The sequence below is a fragment of the Ixodes scapularis genome, unplaced genomic scaffold (assembly GCF_016920785.2).
Source record: "Ixodes scapularis isolate PalLabHiFi unplaced genomic scaffold, ASM1692078v2 PGA_scaffold10__122_contigs__length_95168666, whole genome shotgun sequence".
Classification (NCBI taxonomy): Eukaryota; Metazoa; Arthropoda; class Arachnida; order Ixodida; family Ixodidae; genus Ixodes; species Ixodes scapularis.
In genome coordinates this window covers 20,243,157-20,266,071 of record NW_024609836.1, presented here as the reverse complement: position 1 = coordinate 20,266,071, position 22,915 = coordinate 20,243,157, and the positions used below count along the sequence as shown (strand labels likewise).

Here is a 22,915-nt window from a genome sequence, read left to right as displayed (position 1 = left end):
CTTGCTCACCAACACAAGGTAAGGATACAATCGTATAAATATACAACTTTTCACAGTTCATTCATACCCTGAACCCAGCCTTCACGAAACCACTTTCTAGCATCTGCAAAAACTTTGTGTGATGGCGCCGCATTTAAAACTGTCTTAAAAGGCAACTGCGGTTTACTTTCAATATTAAGAAAACAATGCGATTCTCTTTGGTATCGCCTAAAAGATCATGGGCCAAATATCTCAATATAATCAAAAGATTTTGTGGTAATGTTTTCAAAACAAGCCCTTGGGAAAACTTGCCCTTTTCTGTGCTAAAACACAAGCTGCGGAAGCGATAGTGCATGCGTAGTCGGGAGAAGCAGACTGCCGATTGTAGCAGACGACACTTTCGCCCTTGCGCCGAGCTGCTCCCGGCCACCCGGTACGTCACGTCACAATTTGTACCATATGGTTAGAGCATGTAGATGACGACGCCGGCGCAATGTTGCCCACCGCAGACATTGTTTTGGTTTGTGGTAAACTTTAAATAAAGATTGTGCAAAAAATATTCCTGCCTTGGAAAAAAAAAAGACGTAGGAGCGTTTATTACTACCTAGGGGTATATCAACCATGCATTAACTCAAATTTCTTGGAATACGCCTCGCAAGTGGGCTCATTTTCGTCTTCTGCGCATGAGAAAGGAAGTAGTGGTGACGTCAGAACGCCGAGCCCTGATTGGCTGATCGCGACCCCCTATCTGAGCGTCGTCTGCTCCTTTGCAACGTCGTCTGCTCGCAACGTCGTCTGCGTCTGTCTTAAAGTTCCTGCGACTTTACAAGCGAGCTCGACTTCACCTTTCAGAGAGGGCAGACGAAATAACTCGAGCGGTACATTGTTTTTGTCTAACAACTAGAAGACGCGCACCAAGGAGGGAAGTCAAAGGTGGCGAGGTGTCTTGAGGCGCCGAGGGTTGTTTGCTAAGAACCGAGAATGAGCGTGTTAGTGTCCGCAAGTTCCCTCCCAAATACTTTTTCCCTCCTTTCGTGTGCGGCGAGACTCCTTACTCTTTAACGGCGTCGGAGGGTTGGCGCAGTTAACGTCGTCTGCTTTACGTCTGCTAGTCAAAGCGATGGCTGCTTTACCTTTCCTCCGTCTGTCGGAGATGCACCGCTTTTTCACCGGCGAGAGTCACCGTTGCCTCGGGAAACAAGGAGATAGCAAGAGGAAGAAATTGACCTCTTAATCTAAAATTGAGGTCAGCGATGAAAGTATAATACGGGAAGGGTTCACAACGGTCGCGCGGGCATATTCCATTCAGCACGCCAGCCGGTCGTGGGCAGACGGTCGCCGAGTCGCGGAGTGCCTGCTAGGCCTAACTGCAGAAGCTCGCTTGGTCGCGTTCGGTGGAATCGTGGCCATTGGAGCTTTTCCTGGGCGTTTGTAGATCCAGCGTTCTTGTTCGTCGTGGTCTGTTTCAAGTACTTTTTACTTTTTTCTTGCTGCTTGAAGTCGGGACGCGTGAGAAGCGCACGTAGAAAAATAAACGTCCGTGGGTCGTCGCGACCGCGACGCTGTCGGCCATGCGAGCTTCGGAGCTGTCGTAGGATTTCGTCGTAACCTGCGCAAAACTTTTGAAAATTTAGTTTCCTGAATACGAATTCGTTCTTAAGTTCTGTCTTACGCACATCTTTGGCGTAAGATTGTTTCGTGAATCTGGCCTTCCGAAAGTCGCAGGAAAGGTAAGACAGACGCGGACGACGTTGCGAACAGATGAAGTTGCAAAGGAGCAGACGACGCTCAGATAGGGGGTCGCGATCAGCCAATCAGGGATCGGCGTTCTGACGTCACCGCTACCCCCTGCGCAAGAAGCAGACGAACTTGCCCTCCGCATTGACTGGAGTTTTCCTTTAACAATGTCCCTGCTTTAGTATTTTAATCCCATCCAATTAGTTGCATTCTTAGAATTAGTCTTTTGTCTGAGACCCACCTTGAGGGCGTCGGGAGTGCAGCCCGGCACGGCGAGCAGCAAGGTGGCCACCCCCGGGAAAAGTGGCCGGGTGGTCAGGTACAGGGCCAGGGCGAGGCTTAGCAGCAGTCCCTGGTGGATGTCGTGCTCCCCCAGCACCTGCAGCCCCTGAAGCACGCAGCGCAGCAGGTAGCAGGCCCCCCCTTCGTCCCGGATCAGTCCCTCCTGCTGCATCTGCACAGGGACAAGTCGAAGACAGAACAAATAAAACAAGTCGAAAGCCTCTGTCGTCTGTTTGTCTTCTATGTCCCTTTTTCGTTACCGTAATTAAGAACAGGTAGAAGACTGAATTTTTTAAACATTACAAAAATGGGCACAAGGACAAGTAGAAGGACAAGTAGTGGACAGAATAAATAAAATGGCACTGTCTGTGCTGCACTTACCCTCGTGTAATTTTTTAGTTTTATTTCTTACGATCAGCAACAGGAAGCAGACGAAAGGTTGGGCGTGTTAGTCTCTCCACGCTGCATTCGAGTTCTCCGACTACTCACTGACTTTCCCCGCACAACGCGGCTGCTTTCTCGCAAATCGGGCTAGGAAGGATGGGGTGGCGACATTGCGAGCAATGTTTTGCCCACTCTTTGTACTTTCTTAGTCCTTTGGCGGTCACCACCGTACACGTACGGCAGTGAATACACATTTGAAAGTGCCTGGCTAAACGCAAACCTGCACTCACCGCAAGAGATGTTGCTTTTTGTTTTGTCTTTGGCAAATATAAACATTTGCAAGGTGTTTCGCTTTGCTGGGCTCTTCATGGTTCTCAAATTAGACGCGCCTGCGAGGCTGGCATTACATGCCGGGACGTCAGGATTCGACTGAAAGGCTACGCAGGCAGTCGGGCATGACCCTAAAACCGTTTTTATCAACCCACTGGCTAAGTTTATTTGACTGCAGCTGGCACTTGCACCCGTTACAAGAAGATACTGATTATCTCCATCAACTGGACTTGGTTAGAAAGAATCTGCAGCTGTAAGGACCGTGCCGGTTAGGCCATCGGGCCACCAGGTGCCAACCAAAAACGGGTCTCGATCGACGTGCCAGTTTAGGAAGTCAATTTCTCCGCAATTAAGGGCACTGCATTTGCGACGGTTCCTGGCGGGACTCGACGGGTGGCTTACCTGTCTCAGCAGAGGGGTGGCCAGCGTGATGGCCTTGAAGGACACCGAGGTGTCGCACCAGTGCAGGGCATTGAACACCGTCAGCACCACCGATGCACATAGATCCTGCAGGAAATCCATTAACTATTCAAGCTCCTTTCCAAAATTTCATTCTCGGTCAGTCACAGGCCTTACCTTTCCTTAGAACAAATGGTATATTTTGCGCTAAGATATTCAATACCTGATTAAAATCAGAAGTATTTAAAAAAAATTACCACTCAATTCATTTTCCATTAATTCGCGCAACTAATCTCACATACCGTAAACAACTTTATTTTGACAGGCTCCCACAAATCCTGCGAGTGCATTAGGCCTAACTACTTAGCTTCCAGTGCTGTTAACTTAGCAAAAAGTCGCTAAATTTAGCATGTTTTCAGTTATCCTAACGACATCTCTATTTTTGTGGAGTCTTAGCAACTATTTTGGGGACTTCTTTTTTTTCCAGTTAGGGGAATTGTTGTTGCTAAAGCTACGTAGTAGACAGGTAGTTGCTAAGACTCATAAATGCATAATCCTTGTCTTAAAAAGAGGAAAATAGGTCAGTAGGTTAGCTCCTTGGCAGCTTCCAGTGGACAGCTTTCAACTTCATTGTTTCTCTCCAGTGGAGAGGGGGAGGGAGAGAAAAAGCAGACAGTTACTGCTGTTGAAGGCGAGTGTGATGCAAGGTAACGTTGGTTGACGCGAATACAAAGACATTCTCAACCCATGAACCACTTCCTTTTACAGGGATTATCTAGCAGGTTTTGTCGAAATCATTCATGAACATAGTGAAAAAACAAAAAAAAAAAACTGTATTTTAAAGCGAGCAGCTTTGTTCGATAAGGACGAAGCACATTTGTTCTACTAAGGGTGGAGATGTATACAAAAGGAGTATGATTTCAATGCATTCTTCTGTCCTTTTGTTCCTGGACCAGGATCTTCTCGCCAACGTCTCGAGTCACTCAAGGTTAACTCAAGGTGCTGACGAGCACCTTGGGAATGGGACGACCGGCTACGACTCTTCACTTGGCCCGTCTCCACAGAAAGTAATCTAAAATATTGTTTCAAATAATAAAAACCTTTACATATCTTGTTTAAACAAAGAATGAAAAAAAAAAAAAAATTGAAAGCCGTTTACAACTCCCTGTAACGCCAAATTAGAGCGCAGCTCTTGAGGAGAAGGAGAGAAGGGTACTGGGGGGGGGGGGGGGGGTCACGAGACGTCGAGGGGGGGCCACATCAGTGACGATCATGATGTGGATACCGATGACATCATCAGTGACGTCACTGATGACGTAATCAGTGATGATGATGATGACGATGCGGATGCCGGTGACGTCATCAGTGACGATGACGTCGTAGGGGGGGGGGGGCTTTAGTGACCTCAAGGGGGCAGAGTCACGTGACCCCCCCCCCCCCCCCCGAAGTCACGTGACCCCGGAGGGGGGGGGGGCTCGCACGGTGCATTATGGGACATTTCCCATAATGCACCACACGGTTACGCCGACGCCGCTCAAGCCGGAGACGGGCCCTTAAAAGCTGCGCTCTAATAACGAATTCAGAAAAATGCCATCATCATCCTCATCATCACTTAGCAACTTTTCGCTAAAAGTGGCGACTTTTAAGCCGCATCCTGGCGACTTTGCTTAAAAATAAGTTAACAGCACTGCTAACTTCTCATTCCTTTCTTTCATGCGGGCTGTTCCACATTAGCAAGTTGCGCATATTCCTTGCAAGGTGTGACAATGCAACCGGGGCTCACCACAGGAAGCTGGATGACAATGAATCGTTCACCCTGCAGCGTTTGTGCTGCACCAACCAGAAGGAGATTTCGAATTTCCTCCATTAACTGTGCTGTGTGTGCAGTGTTCAATTAAGTGGGAGGTGCCAGTGTCACCATCAATGTCGGATCCTTCTACCCACCTGGTTCTTTCTGTAGTAGCATTTGTGCTGGACCTTTTCTTTCAATAAATAAGTAATGTTCAACCACGTGTAGCTTTTTTTTTTTGGATAACATCTGAGCGTTTGGATATTCCTATTGCAAAGGTTCGTTATTTTAGCTCAGATTTAATTACAGTTATATGAGTTTTTCACTATAACAATATTTCAGAAAACAAAGGATTTTCGTGTGTCCGATGAAATTCGTTATGTCGAGATTTGACTGTATTAGAAAAGAACTGGTTTATTGAAACTTATGAAGTTTAAAAGGTAGCGATATTTTATTCAGCTGTACCGATGACCATCATTACTGTGTCCTTTGGGTCATACAAAGCTCGCCACGCTCCGAGCACAATGACAGCAATTAGCGAAATGGATGCCACTGCTACCAAACCAAAGCCGCATAATGTCGGCAATAATGATTGCTGTCAAAGAGTTTGCTATAATGGAATGGTGAACTACTTACAAACTCTCTAATTTAGTCCATTATATCAGAATCTGTAATAAGCAAAGTTGGCTCTGTGGCATGAATAGGAAGGCCAACCAAACTTAACAAATCAGTATGTTATAACCAAACGTACGCTGCAACGAGATTAAACTGTACCTCCGTCCCGAGCACCAGTGCTCCCAGCTCGGAGATGGCAGCCGACCCTGGGGGAACGTGAGGCGCCTCCGACTCCTCGTCCATCGTATCCGATGGCACCGTCTCCTGGCGCCTGGACAGGAGCACCACCGCTGAAAGGCAATCCGTGGCAAGGCACTCAGCAAACAACCCATCTCATTTCTCCATATGGACATACTAGCCTAATTTTGAACCTATTATCCACTCCGAAAATCCAGTTAGGCTGAAGATGTGAATTGAGCTAGTGGCTTCATGATTTCAATGGTATTCAAAAAAGGGCAAAGAAGACACAAAAGACCTTCAACCGTCACTTTAAAGAGGAGTCCACCCGCCTACTCTGCCCCCATTGCTACATAATCCCAACATGTTCACGCCCTGGAGGGAGTAGTTCTCTCGAGCGACGTCAATGAGGCCAATTCCTAGAGTACACAGCTCAGTATGACCCAAGTTCCTTGAACTTTAAAAACGTCGTGCAACGCTCCTAGCATGTCGCTCATTCATTGCGCCTGTTCATGTCCATCGTTCCTCACCATTTGCTCATAAAACACATTCTGTGTTTGAAGATCTCAGACATGTCACTACCCAGATAGGAGATGCGCACCCTAGCGGTGGTGGCATCCCGCACTTTTGATTGTTTTACACCACATAGAATCTATAGTCAAGGACAGGTTAAGGGTAAAGTGGAAGCTCCTCTAACCTCTTTCCACTTTAGCAGAACAAACGGTGGAGAGGAGGTCACCTCCTCTCTAGCGTTACCTTTGCTAAAGTGCTGTTAAAGGACGACTACAGTGCTTTTTGAGATCCTCGTTTTATTATCATAACTTAATCTACGAACTCTAATCGTCCTAAAAACCCCAAAATTACATTCATGTGCGGCCGATTTGCGTATTAAAAGAGTGATTGAAATTCCCGAAACTTATCGTCGGCGCAGAATGACAGATGGTGCTCCCAACCTTGCTGAATAGGGTCGAACGATGGACGGCGCATGTCAGCCATTCGAGAGCGAAGGGTTCCCGCGTGGACGAGCGGGACTGGTTGGCCGCTCGTCCGTGTGGGGACCAGTCGCTTGCAAGTGGCTGACAAGCGCTGCCCGTCGTTCGACCATATTCAGAGAGGTTTGATAGCACCATCTGTCATTCTGCGCCGGTGGTAAGTGTTGGGAACTTTGATCACTTGCTGCCCGAGCGAGTGTTTTCCTCTTCTGCTACGCATGCGCCGCGCACGCGCCTCTGTGAATTCTGGCACAGGTAGCGCCAACTCATGGTCCAGTTTTGAACCGTGGGTTTTGGTACCTTTCGTGTCGTCGACATGTATCTGCTCAAGGACTTTGAAGGTCGACTGAACGATGAGACATATAAGACTTTCACCTTAATAATATACAAGCTTGACCATGCTGACAAAGGCTGGTAAGTATGGATGTGTGACAGGCCTTCTAGGGAAGAAGAGAAGGGCGTCTGAATAACACCGCCTACCGAAGATTCGCTCGTATTTCTGACACACATCGTGAGATGGCACAGCATAATAGGAATCACTTTTGTGTGCTTTCACTACTGACCCTAGATAGCTCAGTTGGCAAAGCACTTGGCTCACAATCTCAAGGTAGCAAGTTCAAATCCTCGAGGAACTGAAGTCTTTTCCCTAAGGGCGTAACGCCTTTCGGTGTCGGTTTGTCGTTACAGCTGGCCGTTACAGAAATCCACGAAAATCGGTTAATAAAACAAATTGTGCGTTAGAACCAGTTTGTCCCACGTTATGAGGGGCCCGATGACGTTGCAGTAATTGTGATGAGCGTACAGCAAAGGGCAAGCCTTCATTCTCTTTGCACATCCGGTTTTATGATGGACACCATTGAAAACGTGGCCGGAGTGATTTCCTCGCTATCCGCCCTCACCCAAGAGGTCCAGGAACTCCCTCGAGAGCAGCCTGTTCAGCTGGTCGTCCAGCAGCTCCTGTTCCTCCGTCATCTCGTCCTCGTAGTCAGCACTGAAACACAGCAACTCTCTAATCAGTCTGGAACAAGTGTAAAAAGTGCAACACAACTTCTCCACTAAAATTAGCGGGGAAGGTGTATTTGCCTACAATGGCCACGTGACCGAAACTACTTAACCCTTTGCGGTCAGATACTCTGACCACCTTAATGGTGATTCCGGTCAGGAACTATTTTGGATGCAATTCCCCGGAAAAGTAAATTTATTACAGTGTACAAAGGTAACGTCCCACGTAAGAACAGGAAGGTTTGGGAGATTGTTTGTGGCGGGGTGGCTTCGCGGCCGCTGTCTTGCGCAGTCGTTTCATACTTATCACTACTTTTACTCAAGTAACAGAGGTCACCTCTTCAGCATCTGATGGAGGGATACAGTCGTCCTCTTCACCGAAATCGTTGTCACTTTCAATTACATCATGCAGATAGTCACATAAAACAAGCGTGGCTGGAACGTGGCTATAACCGTCGTGACAGCGAAGTTGAAATTTGCGCACGTCTCCGCTGCGCAAAAAGACACACAACATAGAACATGTTTTTTTTTTTATGACTAGTCCTGCCCTCCAGGAGAAGCTAGAACCCTTTCAAAAGTGATGTGATTGAAGTGTTTTCCAAGAGATGGCACCACCAACCCAGCAAAAAGAGCAAAGGATCATCTTTTAAAGGATGCGGGAACGCGTGTCGGGCGATGCCTGACTCCTGATTGGGAGCACGTTTCTCCGATGTCGGGCCTGACCCGACACATGACCGCAAAGAATTAATCCCAGCAAGACAGCCGCTACTCCAAGCTGCAGGAAATCTCGCTACAAATTGTGCATTGAGTCGCGTCTGTCTTCAACTGCATTTTTGTGGCGATTTCACACGCAGCAAACATCAATGGAACAAGCACAGCTGTCACCCCTCCGGAACAAAAATATTTGAGAGTCATTATTGCGCTCAAGAAGTACACAATCTTGGAATTGACGAAATGGTTGTTTGGTAACAAGTCACCCATCGAGGTCTTCAAAGCGGTGACCAGAAGTGCTGCACAAGCGTTTGGGGTGCAAATGCTACTTCTGAACGAAACTTATGTTAAGGAAACAATGACATCTGTTGCAGCTTTAATGAGAGAAAAATAATGGAACTCTTAGCAGCCCAGTGTTTTTTACTCTTTCCGTGACCAGAAATTGCCTCTTCCTCGGATAAATAAGTTGTCAAGAGCTTATTTAAATTCACCTGATTTCTCCTTGATGACTTTCGTGTTTCGAATATTTGGTTTTGTTGCACTTGTTAATGCAACGAGTTGTGGAAAGAGTATCTATATATCTGGAGTTTTTCATATTTCATATTACTTAACACTGTTATATTTAAAGTACTGACAGTTCCCTTGTTACCATTGTTGTATATATATGTACAGTATTTTCCGTACTATAGTCCGTGGACAATACTTGTTTAGGAGTTGAATTTTTACATGGTACAGACTATCTACAGGTGCCTTCCTATACAAGGTTTTGTATTTTTCTAGAACGTTCACTGGGAGAAGACGTGAAGGATTTCATGAATAACTGAGTATATTACTGGTGACTTATGTATCATATAAGCTTCTTTGCGAGCCAATACAGCAGGCATTAGTCAAAGTGTGCTGTGTATGATCATTTTCACATTCATACTAGGCGCTAAGTGCGGACCATGCACCGAATGCGGACTATCTAAGCAATTTCTTTTTAGCCAAATTTGGTTTTGTAGACTATACACCGGGTGCGGACTATAGTCCGGAAAATATGGTATGTATAAAGGGTGTTTTCAAACAAATTTATTGAAGAGATTCCCTGAAGGGTACACTTATGTAGCCTGTGAGGCGAGTCATATGGCCAGGGGGACGTAATAAAAGGGGATAATCGTCATGATTAGTAGAATAATTAACTAACATTTGTTAATAAACTTTCTAGTTAGTAAAAATAAACACGTGGTTTCAATTAGATACTTGCCGAGAGTCATCTAAAATCACTAAATCACTCAGTTGTAGAAAAGTGAAGTTGCACTCGCGCAACAGGCACAAAGCTGGTGGTCTGAAATCGCGGATGGTAATCTCTTCACCTGCATTTTCAGATCGCCAGCATTACACCAGTTGCACAAGTGAAAACTTTAGAGCACCCACACATGTATTTCAAATGTTTCTAAAAATGGCTCATTTAGTGGTTTTAGATGACACTCAGGAAGTTTCTAATTGGAACCCCATGTTTATTTTCACAAATTAAAAATTTGTTTAACAATATTTAGTACATTCTCCGACTGATTGCGACAATTAGCCACCCATATTATGTTTCTCTAGCCATAAAACTCACCTTCACAAACTGCATTAATCTATTTTTCGCTGATCTTTTTTAATAGAAATCTGTTTGAATTAAAATGAAACACCCGGTATATCACAACATCTATCATTTGTTATAATTTTGTTTAGATGAATGTATATATATCACTTCACCAATTTTCTTGTTCCTAATGTAATGCGTTGCTAGATGCCTTTGAGGTAAAATACCTAAATGAAACTTCCTGCAGTACAATGTACAGCGAGTGCTGTCCGACACGTTTGGAACAGGCCGAATCCAGCCCATGTTTTCAAATTTGACCCAGTCCAGACAAAAAGAGCACTTCTTCGACAGCGATATCCTCATTCACATATTTCAGGCCGGCCAGGCCAAGCCAAGCCAAGCATAGCAGTACACGCAAGCGTAACGGCTGTAAGTGCTAGTTGCGGAACTGATCAACATTTAAACTAAGTGGCGTGCACACCTAACAAAACTGGGGTTGAGTAATTGCCCAGCCCCGGACATGTTTTGCCCGTCGGATACATTGATGTCAACAAACACGTCGTCTGTGGTCCGCTTTCGGACTGAAACCGTGAAAGTTGTTAGGCCTAAGAACGACCGCGTTGCTCTCTGTGCCGAGTGAGCTTCGTAGGGCGCTTTTCTCTCGGCAAAAAGCACGCTAAAAGCGCCCTAAAGGTTCACAGTTTATAAAGCATCATGCATGGTCACTGTGGCGCACCCACAACCAGCCACGGGTGTGCCTTCGTCAGTGGAGACGTGCCACAGTAGTCTGCCGATGACATTTGCGCAAAGTGTGTAAATGCAAAAACTTTTACCTCGCGTAATGAATGCACCCCCCAAATATGGGTAAATTTTTCAGGAAAATAAGTGCGTTCATTATGCAAGTAAATATGGCGTGAAGATATTTAATATTACTGGAAGCAAATTTTCTGCACTAGACATTCATATTCTAAAATTCTCATACTAGTTTCAGTCTTAAAAAGTACAAAAATCATTGACATACCAGTTACCATACTTGAGCCTGAAGTTCTCCCATTTGGAGTTGAGTTTCTGCAAAAGAACCAGCAAATGACCAAATGAAAAGAGCACATTCGATGTGCTGATGGGTGAATGGATGTTAAGCCGATAATTTAGTCCCTGTAGGTAAGCACACTGTATAGAATTTAATGCCTCTCTCACTTTTAGCTTTTAAAAAAAGCTTCCTGGATATGCCAGGTGAGCAGCTTCCGCAAATTTAGCGGGATATTGTAACATAATAAAATTTCAGGTGTGTTACAAGTCGAGGATGCGATCACACAGCAGCAAACACAGGAAGTTGAATACTGATAGAATCACCCCTTGCTTGGAGATCAGAGCAAGCTCACAAAACGCAAATATGCGCATGACGGTTTGATCAATATATCAAAATACTGCAAATTTGTTCTTTTCCACAACACCAAATTCGATGCTAATTTAGCACTACCGTATTTACTCGCACAATAAACGCACTCGCGTAATGAACGCACCCCCCAAGTCGGCTCTCAAAATTTTGACTTTTTTTTTCACTCGCGTAATAAACGCACCCCCAACTCGGAGGTCAAAATTTTGACCCCCTCCCCCCACGAGCGCGAAATGAACGCACTTTTCTATCCTGGTGCAGCGAGGTCGCGAATGCATGGGCAGCGTGGGCGAACAAAACGCCTTGCAAAACGCGTTAAAAGATAAAAAAAGACCCAATTGAAACAAAAAAGAAACAAAAAAACATAAAAAAAGCTTTTTTTTTCTTTTTTTTTTTTTCTTTTTTTTTGCACAGCGCAGTCTGGAAGACAAACGGAGAAGCCCTCTGGGCAAACAAAATGCCTTGCAAAAGGCGTTAAAAAAAATAAAAAAAGATTTAACAGAAGCAAGAAAAAAAAAAAACATGGAGAGGAGCTTTTTATTCTTTTTTGCACAGCGCAGTCTGGAAGAAAGAGAAGCGGAGAAGCCCTCTGGGCAAACAAAACGCCTCGCAAAAGGCGTTAAAAAAATTTCGATATTTCGGGATAACAGGTCCCTTCATTATGCGAGTAAATACTTTGCATAGATTTTTCGGGGAAAAAAAAGTGCTTTAATTCTGCGAGTAAATACGGTATTAGAGGATTTGAAAAGTATAAAATCAGTGGTAACCTTTTGAGACATTTTTTGATATCGAAGGATGTTTGATACTTTTGAAGATTCGGTGTTTGACACTTTCTGTCACAAGTTAGGAATAGAACTTACAAAAGAAAAATATATTAATTAGATATAATTTATCTCAAATTTTTCTACATAATTTTAACACTCACATAAATAAACTTTTTGGGCAAGTGCACCTACCACACAAAGTTTTGAAATCTCAACGTTCCTAGTGTCGACTTTGGGCAGAGTTGCAATATTCTGTGCAGCATGGCTCACTTGTGTGACAAGAAAAACTTGTTAGTGTATACTTGGACGTGGCCAGTTGCTCAATGTTTCAGGTTTCTTGGGTGCTAGGCAGCAGCCCTAGTCGTCTCAAAATATGGTGGCACTCATCGCAAAGCCTGACCCTTTCTCGTACCATCCAACAAAAGACATGGTAACGGAGAACCTATTAGGTGGTTTCGCATAAAGTTGCACAGACAAGCCCTGCCAAAGCTAGAGCTCGAACAAAACAAAGTCTGCACCTCACGCGATCACGCCGTCTTGGCTTTGACCCTGCCATTTCGCATTTGCCCGTCTCCTCCAAAATGCATGCTCGTTCCCTTCCTCCTCGCTATGTGCGCGAGCGCACTCGCTCAACACCGCCTCGATAGCTGCAGGGCTTTCTACGCCGTGTGTGGAAGCTAGCGAGGGACAAGAGTGCTGCATCTGCATTTGACTGCAAGAGGCATTGGTGGGGACACGAGTTCAAGCCAAGCTGTGGACAACAAGCATGTGTCAGACGCATTCCAGAGAGATCTCGAGCTCTTGGTGACCACAGGAGCCAGCCACCCATTCTGCGTTCAAGAGATCTTGGGAATTGAGAAACCGGCCACACTCACCTGGAACACGAAGGGGAAGAGGGCCTTTAGAAGGGGCAGCACCACCGTGCCCCGCAGCTCGCAGGGGCAGTGCAGCACAAAGGGCTTCACGAAGCTACGTGCAGTACGGTCAGGGGAAACGCAGCTGGCAGAAAACGACCGCCCTTCCATCCGTCCATCCACCGCAAATATGTGGGCAGCAAACACTCTACCAAACGGTCAAGAGCTGGCTCGATGCCGCCGCGGAATGACCGCTTACCCGCTTAGCTAAGACGGACACTAAGACACTCGCATCCGAGAGCAGTCGATGACAGATTCACATGTTGTGATATGTCGTGGGCAAGACCCAATAGCAACCGTCAAACGCTCGGCTCGTGTTTTTTTTAATCGTGGCATCCCGAATTCCCGAATCCCACCCTTTTCTAACCGCGTGCTCTCACCATGTCCCACCTATCTCTAGCATAAGCAGATGCATCACACGTAGAATGCCAAAACTCCTTTCTTCTCCAAAATACTTCAATGTCCAGCGTAGGCCGATTTGCTCTAGTGTTTCCCAGACCGGTATTACTCGGGTGGACGACCAACTGCAAGGTTAGACTTTCTCCGCGTCTCCCGTGGTTACCGCACAATTCTTTTTTTGCGTTCTATGCCTCTCTTACCGTCTATTCTTGCATCAAGGCAGCCACCTCGCGAAATAACTAAATGGAGGATATGCACGATGGGGCGCAGCCGGTAGTCGGGCAGCTGGTCCAGGCCGGCCAGGGCCGAACTGGCCAGGGCCTCGCACAGGCCTGGGCAGCGGTAGAACTCCGGGCCGAGGCACTGGCCCGCATTGCCCAGGATCTGCAGGCTGCCACAGGCACACGGGTCTCGGGTAAGCGCAAATGGAGAAAGGAACCCTACTGGGTTTTCTTACGATCTTCACCCCGGGCTTTTCTCACGCATTGGTTCTATGGCTAGTAACTCGGCAACTTTTATGTGTCTCGCTTTTCTGTCTTTCTCTTTTTTTTTTTTAATTATCTAGTGTTTTGTTGTTTATGCTGCGTGGAGGTACCAGCAAGGTGCACCCGTAAGCGCGGAGTTGTTTGCAACCTCCACCAACTACACTCAACTGCATTTAGCAGCTCTTGGATGCTCTACTTGGTAAGCTCCCGATCAGTTCCTAGGCTAGAAACTGGACATTTTTAGTCTATAAACTCTATAAACTGATCGTTATAAGCGGTATATTGTTATAACTGGATTGCATGCTATAGTGAAGCAGTTATTGCATAAAACCAAAGAGTCTGCGCCAGAGCCACGCACTGCAAGCAGAGTAGGTTTCCGACTCACCCGTAGTCCTGGATGTTGAACATAAAGCTCTTGACCCTGTCCAAAGGCTGCTTGCAGTTGAAAGGCTCCGAGAAATCCACGTCGCTTCGGAGTCCTTGGTCAGAAAGCAGAAAGCGTGCTTGAGCAAAAGGGCACCTGGCAGAAGAGCGGCTGGCAGAAGAGCAGCGCAGAGCTCACCCAGTGCTGCGTTCCGCTCGCTGTCGTGAATGTCGTAGGCCGAGGCGAACGCCGGGTGCACCTTGGCTCGGGCCTCTCTGGTCCACAGAAGGTTGTACGTCCTTCGCAACGAGGCACACTCAACGTCAGAGGCTCGCAGACTGCTGCTACCACAATGTGCACTGTGGCCCACCCAACATCACTAGCCACAGTCAGCTGTAGACCTACTCCATTACACCCCATGCTTCTAGACTGAATCACATAATTTTTTAGGATTAGCTTTTATTCCTCTAATTACACATAAACAACTAGTTTTCCCAAAACCGAAAAAGGGGGCGGCATGATGGTGCAATAACAGTTCAGCCAAATCTTTTCCAAAAAATGTCAAAATGTAAAGGGAAAAAAAAACATGCGCAAAAAAAAATGAAAGTGCACGAGGAAAACAGCTAAAGAGTATACGCAACTATTCTTCTCGTAACAATTTGTATATATTCGATTGCACGTCTGAATGAAATAGCAGTATTGCAGATAGTTATGACCCTCTGTTGAGTGTGGAACAATGGCACGCTGGGCTCGTTGGTAAACATGGTTAAAATCAGCAAAAAAAAGGGGAAGCGCCGTCTGAGAGAGCCTTCTGTAGCACTATCTGAAAAAGAAGTATCATTTTCAAACGCATCGATGAACTCGAGTAATCAACTCAACTCGTGCCCTTGAGTTCTTGCGCCATGAGCACGTGCCTGTTTGATATATGTCATGTTCTTTGTTCTTCTCTTCAGGATGATCTATTGAGTAGTGCACGGGTTCTCAAACTGGGTTCCGGGGAACACAGGGGTTCCACGAGCTGGTCTCATGGGTTCCGCGAACACCCTAATTGCCACCCCCCCCCTCCCCCCAATCCCCTACCCCCCACGCCGCAGACTGCGCGGTAGGACCATGCAAAGTGCCTTCATTTCACTTTGTACCGACATTGTGATTGATATGGTGGGGATATATGGGAAGCAACACAAGCGAAACTGCCTACAATTGTGCATCTGCTGCTTCTCGGTCGGCAAATATAGAGGAAATGGGGGGAGCAGTGTACCGTGGCAGTTTTTGAGGCTTCCTGGGGTTCCGTGAGATTAAAAAGTTTGAGAACCCCTGGAGTAGTGAGTTCAGCATCTGTCCTGTATTCTTCTACAGTTTCCTACTGATTTTAACGTTTTTTCTTGAGTCTGCTTTTACCGTATAACAGCAAGGTGCCTAGGAAAGCTTCCTTTGGGTGGCTTCAGAAGCTCAGCATATTCACACGTGTCTAGAACTTTTTTCTATCAGTAGAAAAAGTAAAAGAATGAACATGCTTCACATGACGCAATAAACTAAAGACGGTATGTGTGCTTGTCCATTTTCTCATCTGCTCCCAGTCTTGCCTGCATTTTTTTTTTCAATTTCATCCATAAACTGCATTTAGTGATAAACTAAATCAGGTCAAGAAAGCAGGGGAAGCTCATCCACTTTAGCAGAACAAACGCTAAAGGGAGGAGGGACCTTTGAAGCGGTCGTTCTGCTAAAGAGGCTTTGCGGGAGAGCTCGTGCCGCTTTCTTCACCTGCAGCAGACTATAGCGATGCAAAATGCCCCCCCTCAGAAGATGACAAACTGCCGAGGCTCACCGCATTATGAGGGAAATGGAGGGCAGCAGGGACAGCATGTACGCGGTGGCAGGGTGGCGACAGTAGGCGACACCATCTCGCTCACAGTAGAAGCCACCCTTCTTGGCCACCTGCCTCCAGAGAATTGTGGAGAATAGAAGGGGACGTCAACCCTGGCTCTCAACTCGGGAGTAGGAGCTTGCACTTTAGCTTCATTGCGACCAAGTAGCACCGGGAGTAAAAATGTGTTTGCTATGCCCAACATAAGTTGCAAAAGTAAACACGGAAATCGGCACCAACAAAGCCACAATGGGGCTCGTGCAGGGGTCACTAGGATTTGCTCAACATCTATCTAAAATCCACCTTTGCTGCTTGGGATGGACATACCTAGTTACAAAAAAAAAAGTGAAAGCCGTTTACAAATCCCTGTAACGCCGAATTGGAGCGCAGCTCTTGAGGAGGAGGAGTGAAGAGTACTGAGGGGAGGGTAGACCCCTCCTCCTCCCCTCATTCTTTAATATGCTCCGGGGGGGGGGGGCGGTCACGTGACCTCGGGGGGGGGGGGGGTGTCACGTGACTTCGGGGAGGGGGGTCACGTGACCTGGGGGTCACGTGGGGGTCACCTTGGGGTCACGTGACCTTGAGTTGACCTTGGGAGGGGTCACGTGACCTTGGGGGTCACGTGACCTTGGGGAGGAGACCACGTGACCTCGGGGGTCACGTGACTTGGGGGTCACGTGACCTTCAAAGGGTCACGTGACCTTGAGATGACCTTGGGAGGGGTCACGTGGGGTCACGTGACCTTGAGATAACCTTGGGAGGGGTCACGTGACCTTGGGGGTCACGTGACCTTGGGATGACCTTGGTTACGCCGACGGCGACGCCGCTCAAGCCGGGAACGGGCCCCTAAGAGCTGCGCTCTAAAAGAGTGTGGATAGGATTGTGTATTGCACCTGTACTCAGTGACCTCTATATCGCACACCTCGATAGGATTTTACACCACGAGTTAGATGCCACAAAAGTAGTGCAAGTGTCTCGATACATGGAAGATTTTACAGCGAAGCTGTTATGTGCTAAGATCTGGAAAAAAATGCGTCCATGGATGTTAACAAAAAAAAACTCCCGTTTAAATGGCGCTCCTTTGTTCCGATAGGTCGTGGCAAGTATGAATAAAAAGAAGGGACAAAAAGAGTCAGCCTTTCTAGGCATTACTAGCCAGTGAGGTCCTGATCCCTTATCATCTACGATCACCGACTTATCTCAGCTAAGAGTACGCTGTGACGAGGATGAGGCTGAGGGCAGAACGCGCCAATCTAACCTTCCTTTGTTTCCCTTCCGCGATGCTGATGAAGAGTTGGGCTCAATCAGAAAACGTTCAGCCTTTCCACTCTTGTGAAGAAGGAAGACCAGCGGAGCTGTTCTAGATACACAGCCGCAATGCGCACGCGCCCGATTCTCGCTTCTTCTCGTCCGACATGCCGCCGATCGTGGATACGCCTTCGGCGAACCAGAGTTGGTCGCACACGGCGTACGTGACAACAAACGGGTTCTCCACAAACTTCCTCCGGAACCTCGCCGTCGCACCCGGGAACTGTCCAGCCGGCGTGGAGTGCAGTCGTCGCCAGGCCTCGCGCTTGCGCTTGGCCTCCGTGGCACGATCGTCGTGCATGGCATTGGCCCGCCGGCGCCCTTTACATCGCTGGTTCTGTTCTCGGCGGCTTTCCAGGCGAGCGATGTGCTCTTTGGCAAGGGAGTCTGAAGCGCTGAATACAGTGGAAGTCGAGGCGACAGCAGCTTTGCGGCGGTTATGGACCCATTCGCGCAGCTGCGTACGTCGCCGCTCCTTTTGCCGCCTGTCTCCTTTCCCCGAAAGGGCGCGCGACCGACCCATCGTGAGTCCGAACCGAAACAGATAAGAGCGTAGGAGCGTAGGAAACAGCGCGCGAAACAGACGAGGACAAAGAAACAAACATGACGAGCGCTGCGCTCGTCACGTGTACTTTTTCTTCGTCCTGGTCTGTTTTTCGCGCTGTTTCCTACAATGAATTCCCACCAATGCGCCCAACTATCAATTCTTCTATGATAGCTGGAAAGGTTGCCGCCATCTACGAGCGACGGCGGAAACCATACTGGTTGTGTGCTTGCTGCCATCTCTTATAAATGGCAGTAGCTGTCCAGGTAGGTTTGTGTCGACATGCCGGACACGATCCTGGGGAACCTAGCCCTTATCAGCTCCGCTGTAAAAACTGTCCTTGAGGCGTGCCTCAAAAAATTGGGTTTAGAACTTGCCCATAAGTAACCATGACGCAATGATCACTTTTGTCACTAAGAATTAAATAAAGTCAATTTAACAACGAAGTCGTGTAGTATGTGTCTTCATTGCAATCGTATGTAAATCGTATAGATGTCGTATAGTTATAAAGTTATCATAAAATTAACAGCTTCGCTGGTCCTCCATCTTCACGTGAAATGAATGGGCTCTACAAAAAAAAATGTTTTTATGGGCTAATATTGTTACATTTATTGCTCCCTCCAGATCATGAAAAAATTAGATGCACCTCCCGTAAATTCCTGTAAGGACGCATACCCAAAATAAAGAGATAAATAGTGAAAAACGTGGAGCAGGCTATCATTGAAGGTGTGACAGCAAAACTTTATAAAAAGAAAATGTGATAAAAGCACTTGGCCGTTGGCTACAAACCACATGGAGTGGGAACCTATACCGCCGATCATGGACACGGTAAATTTGTGTTTCACAATGTGATAAACACGCGGGAATTTCCTATGAGCTCCTGTGTCACGGTAAAAGATTTTGCGGACGCAGCAGATTCACTTTGTACGGTGCGGAGGACATGTGAGAACCCGCCGCGAACTCGCATGTGATGGGAAGCGACATCGCAGATCGCGGATGCAGCAGATTCGTGTTTCACGGTGCAATAAACATACGGTGACAAGTCGTACCTCACGGGAACTGATATCGCGTGCGCAGATCGTGGACTAAAATTGCCAAAACCCACTACGAACTTGCATGTCACAGGAACGAATACCGCAGATTGCAGATGCAGCAGACTTGCATTTCACGATGCAATAAACATGCAAGATCAACTCGCTCGTCACATAAACCAATATCGCACGTGCACATCGCAGACAAAAACACGTGACCCACTATGAACTCCTTTGTCACTCGTACCAATACTGCAGTTCACGCGGTTGATGCAATTCCTGTCGGACATTGCGTGATGCCGAACGGGAATGCTGCTGTTGTTGGTAATATTTTTATTTTCAGCTGTTTGAAGTTTATCGTGTTCTCCCCTAACTGCACTTTTTTGTTGTTTATGTGCGCATTTGTATAACCCCGGTTACAAAGCGTTGTTTAAGTTGTGTGATAAGTTGTATTAGGCAGACTTATATACGTATGTGTTGTGCTCCTGTGTTTTGCTGTGTGCATTATTACTGTATTTATTATGTGCGCTATCCCTCCTGCTTGGGACCGTGTGGGGTCTGCAGTATTTGTAAATAAATAAATTAATAAATAAAACAAAATTTTTATGTCAGATATTTGGTTAGAAAAACGGGATGGGAGATCTCTCGGGGGAGGGTGCTCTTAAGGGATTTTACGGTAATCTCATCAGACGCAAGGCAGGTTAGTGCGAAATCCCGCTAATCTGTTTAGGCTGTAACCTTAGCTCAAGCTTTTTTTTCTTCTTTGCAGCTGGAAGAAACCCCGTTGGACATTGCATGAATAAGACGGAATGGGCGACGGTTAGTTTTTAGCACCATGAAGATTTAAAAAAAATATGGGATAGGTGCCCTTTTAGGGGAAGGCATTCATACGCAATTTTGAGGTAGTCATTAACACTTACAATTCTCTATAACCTCGCTAGCCATCGGTCGACAATTTACAAAACAGAAAGTTAACTCAAATAAAGAATGGTTTCAGCTAGTGTTAAACAACCGTGACTTTTAGGGCAGACGAGAAAGCCGCACTTGCCTCGAGGTCAGTTGGCCAATGACAGCGCTTGATCAGGGCCATCAGCATGGAGAAGCAGCACACCAACTGCACGGCACAGGCGTGGGAAAGGATCAACAGGGCTCGAGTCAAAGGCACGACAGCTAGGAGAGCTTCCAAGCACACTTGGAGCTTCGAAGCTTCTAGGCACATTTGGAGCTTCCAAGCTTCCAAATGCCAATGCCAAACGGTGCCTCACCTGTGAACGGTTGTAGCCTTTGTCATCGTCCGTGCTTGAGTCGACGGGCGCATCCGTCATGCCCACAAAGGCCAGGAATGTGTCCGTAGAAGAGAGTGCTCTGGTGCCGGAAAAACATTTACATTGAAATTGTCGGGTGCAATTGGTTCTCGCACTCAACGTCCCTCCAACGTCGCAGGCAAACCTAAAGAGTTGCAGTCTAGATGTGCTAAGGTATATACACGCCAAATTTGATTGATAGAGCAATATTAAGAACAGAAATTCTTGTGCACAAAACTGTGAAGACGTCCGAAAGTTACGTAAAGAGAAAAACACATTTGAATGTTACCACAGATGTTTAGCTACTCTTTTGCGGCGTGGTAAATAATATTTTGTTAATAAATTTCCGCGACTGTAATGAAGAGGAGACAGATAGGCCTACTTGTCAACGTAAATGTGATTGCGGGCTACGTCACAACTTGAAGAACCACGCGGAGAAAATTGGCTCAAATTCATGCCGTTCTGGGTTGCCTTGAGGTCTTCAAATGCATATTTTACTAATTTTGCAATCATAATCAGCACTAAAGATTTCAATACATCAAATATATAGATTCAAAGATAATAAAACACCATAAAAAGCTAAAATTACAATTTTTCCTAAATATTGCCATTTTTCGATTCACATCTCCACATTAAAAAAACTGAAAAAAACAACAAAAAGAAAACGATTTTTAAAACAGTTTTTAAGGTTACAAATAAAACAAAAAGAATTTTCCACAAAAGAATCTTTTTTTGTAAAAATCTTTAAAGTGCTAGACTTATTTTATTTTACAGTTTTCAAATGCCCAAGCCCAAAGACACCAAGGCAAGCCAAGGACAGCGTTCTCCTCCTCTCCTTACCTCCCCTCACTGTTGCAGAATTACGCGTGAGAGAGAAAAGTGGAAAGAAGGAGTGCTGAGGAGAGGCTGCCAATGAAAATGCTGCTCTTGGTGTGTACATGTCGTGACTTTATCTACCTATTTTTGAAGCACAGGTTTGTAAGCTGTAAACTAGAACAAGTCTCGTGCTGTAAATAATATTACAAAAAAATATACATCCTTTTGCGGAAAATTCGATTAGTAATATTTGTAATTTTTTCTGGTTGTTTAAAAAAAACTTTTTTTTTTCCTTTTCAGCATTCTTTTAAAGGGCAGTTGAAAGAAACGAGAACACTAAAAGCGACTCACTGCTTCAGCTCTTCTTTCGTCAGGATGGCAACAGCGGGAGAAACCACTCGAACCACAAACTCCGACTGACGCTCGAAGTTGTGCATTTCGTTGCTGGTCATGCCCAGAAAAAGAAATGCCAGATGAATTTCCATAATGAAAAATAGAGAAGCGAGAAAGTTAGATTTCCACCATTATCCCCCATGAAAAACCTGCAAGTTGCTAGCAGAAACAAAAAACCGAGAAAATAAAATGTTCCTGCTAACAAGTCTAGAGCCCTAAGGCTGTATAATTCTGTGTACGGGCCATACTCGTGTAAGGGCCCCCAATACTTTGACCAAACTAATCTTAAAATGACACTAAAGAGGATTCTGCGATCGTCTGTTCTTGGTCTTAACTGATTTTACAGGCCCTAAGCATTTTAAAAATAAAAAAATGACAATCGCGAGTAGCCAACTTTTTTTTTAAAAACGTAATGAAAGGTTGGAACACGCTAGTTTCTGAATGAATTTCTTCACTCAGGAAAGGCGGGCAGAAAAAGCGGTGTCAGCGCAGTGACACTGCTGCGGGGGTATGCCCCGCCTTTAGATCTGCTCAGAAAGGGGTGTGTCCCGGCCTTTAATCACGTTTTAATAAAGAAATCAATGTCACGCGATTCTAATTTTTGGATTTTCAGGGTGCTTAGGGCCTGTAGAATCAGTTATGACCAAGAACAGACTATCGCAGAACCCTCTTTAGTGCCCCTTTAAAAAAAGACTTAAAAAATTATATCTTTATTAGCCCCCCCCACTCAGTCTAGTCCCCAAATCCATTCCCATATTTTTCTGTGTTTTGTCGCGCAGGTAAATCTTTGGAAAGTCGTCCTTTTTGTGCCTTCCATATCGGCCTCGGTCGCCTTTGGCCCACACGACAATAGCCGCTATGAAATCGGGCACTCCACTTTCCCAGTGCCGCCTTTAGCCTTTGTCAAGCTTTCCTTCTGCTAAGTTGGTTTATGTATTTGCCGCAACCCGAGAGGCCATTAATGTCCGTAAAAATAAGTTTGTTGACACTCCTCTTAGGGGGCGTGCAAAGCCACTCTCAATGGGGAAGCAACAAGTTTATCCATTACCGTTTTCTTTTTATCCGTGGGTGGGCTGTACCGCAACACAATTCTCCCAGTCCCGGCTCCCCATCCGGAAGCCCTCGGCCAGCTTGCGTGCCTCATTAGCTAAGCATTAATATTTTGACGGTTATAAGTGTAGTCCGGTTTAACGAGCCCACTGGTAGAGAAATAGTAGTTTCAACAAAGAGAATTTGATTTTCCGCTACATTCGGAAAGCGACTGGCAGCAAGTTTTGATGAGGTAAATAAAAAAGCCTCAGCAGATATCGCAAAAAAGAACTTTGGACAGAGAGAAAAAATTGCACGAACAATCAAGCGACGCAATGCG

General features: G+C 46.0%; 1 protein-coding gene across 1 annotated transcript in view; it reads right to left on the bottom strand.

The window, feature by feature from the left end:
• LOC8035819 (exportin-5) overlaps positions 1-22,915 on the bottom strand; it is a 95,692-nt gene that overhangs the window by 2,538 nt on the left and 70,239 nt on the right. The window contains exons 19-31 of the mRNA XM_040218121.2: positions 21,505-21,597; positions 20,299-20,398; positions 20,082-20,147; positions 16,112-16,221; positions 14,485-14,585; positions 14,308-14,401; positions 13,692-13,828; positions 13,000-13,097; positions 10,986-11,032; positions 7,584-7,675; positions 5,675-5,805; positions 3,115-3,219; positions 1,958-2,170 (exon numbers count right to left, since the gene is read on the bottom strand). Coding sequence (XP_040074055.2) covers positions 1,958-2,170; positions 3,115-3,219; positions 5,675-5,805; positions 7,584-7,675; positions 10,986-11,032; positions 13,000-13,097; positions 13,692-13,828; positions 14,308-14,401; positions 14,485-14,585; positions 16,112-16,221; positions 20,082-20,147; positions 20,299-20,398; positions 21,505-21,597 — 1,387 coding nt within the window. The remainder of the gene's footprint in view (positions 1-1,957; positions 2,171-3,114; positions 3,220-5,674; positions 5,806-7,583; positions 7,676-10,985; positions 11,033-12,999; positions 13,098-13,691; positions 13,829-14,307; positions 14,402-14,484; positions 14,586-16,111; positions 16,222-20,081; positions 20,148-20,298; positions 20,399-21,504; positions 21,598-22,915) is intronic.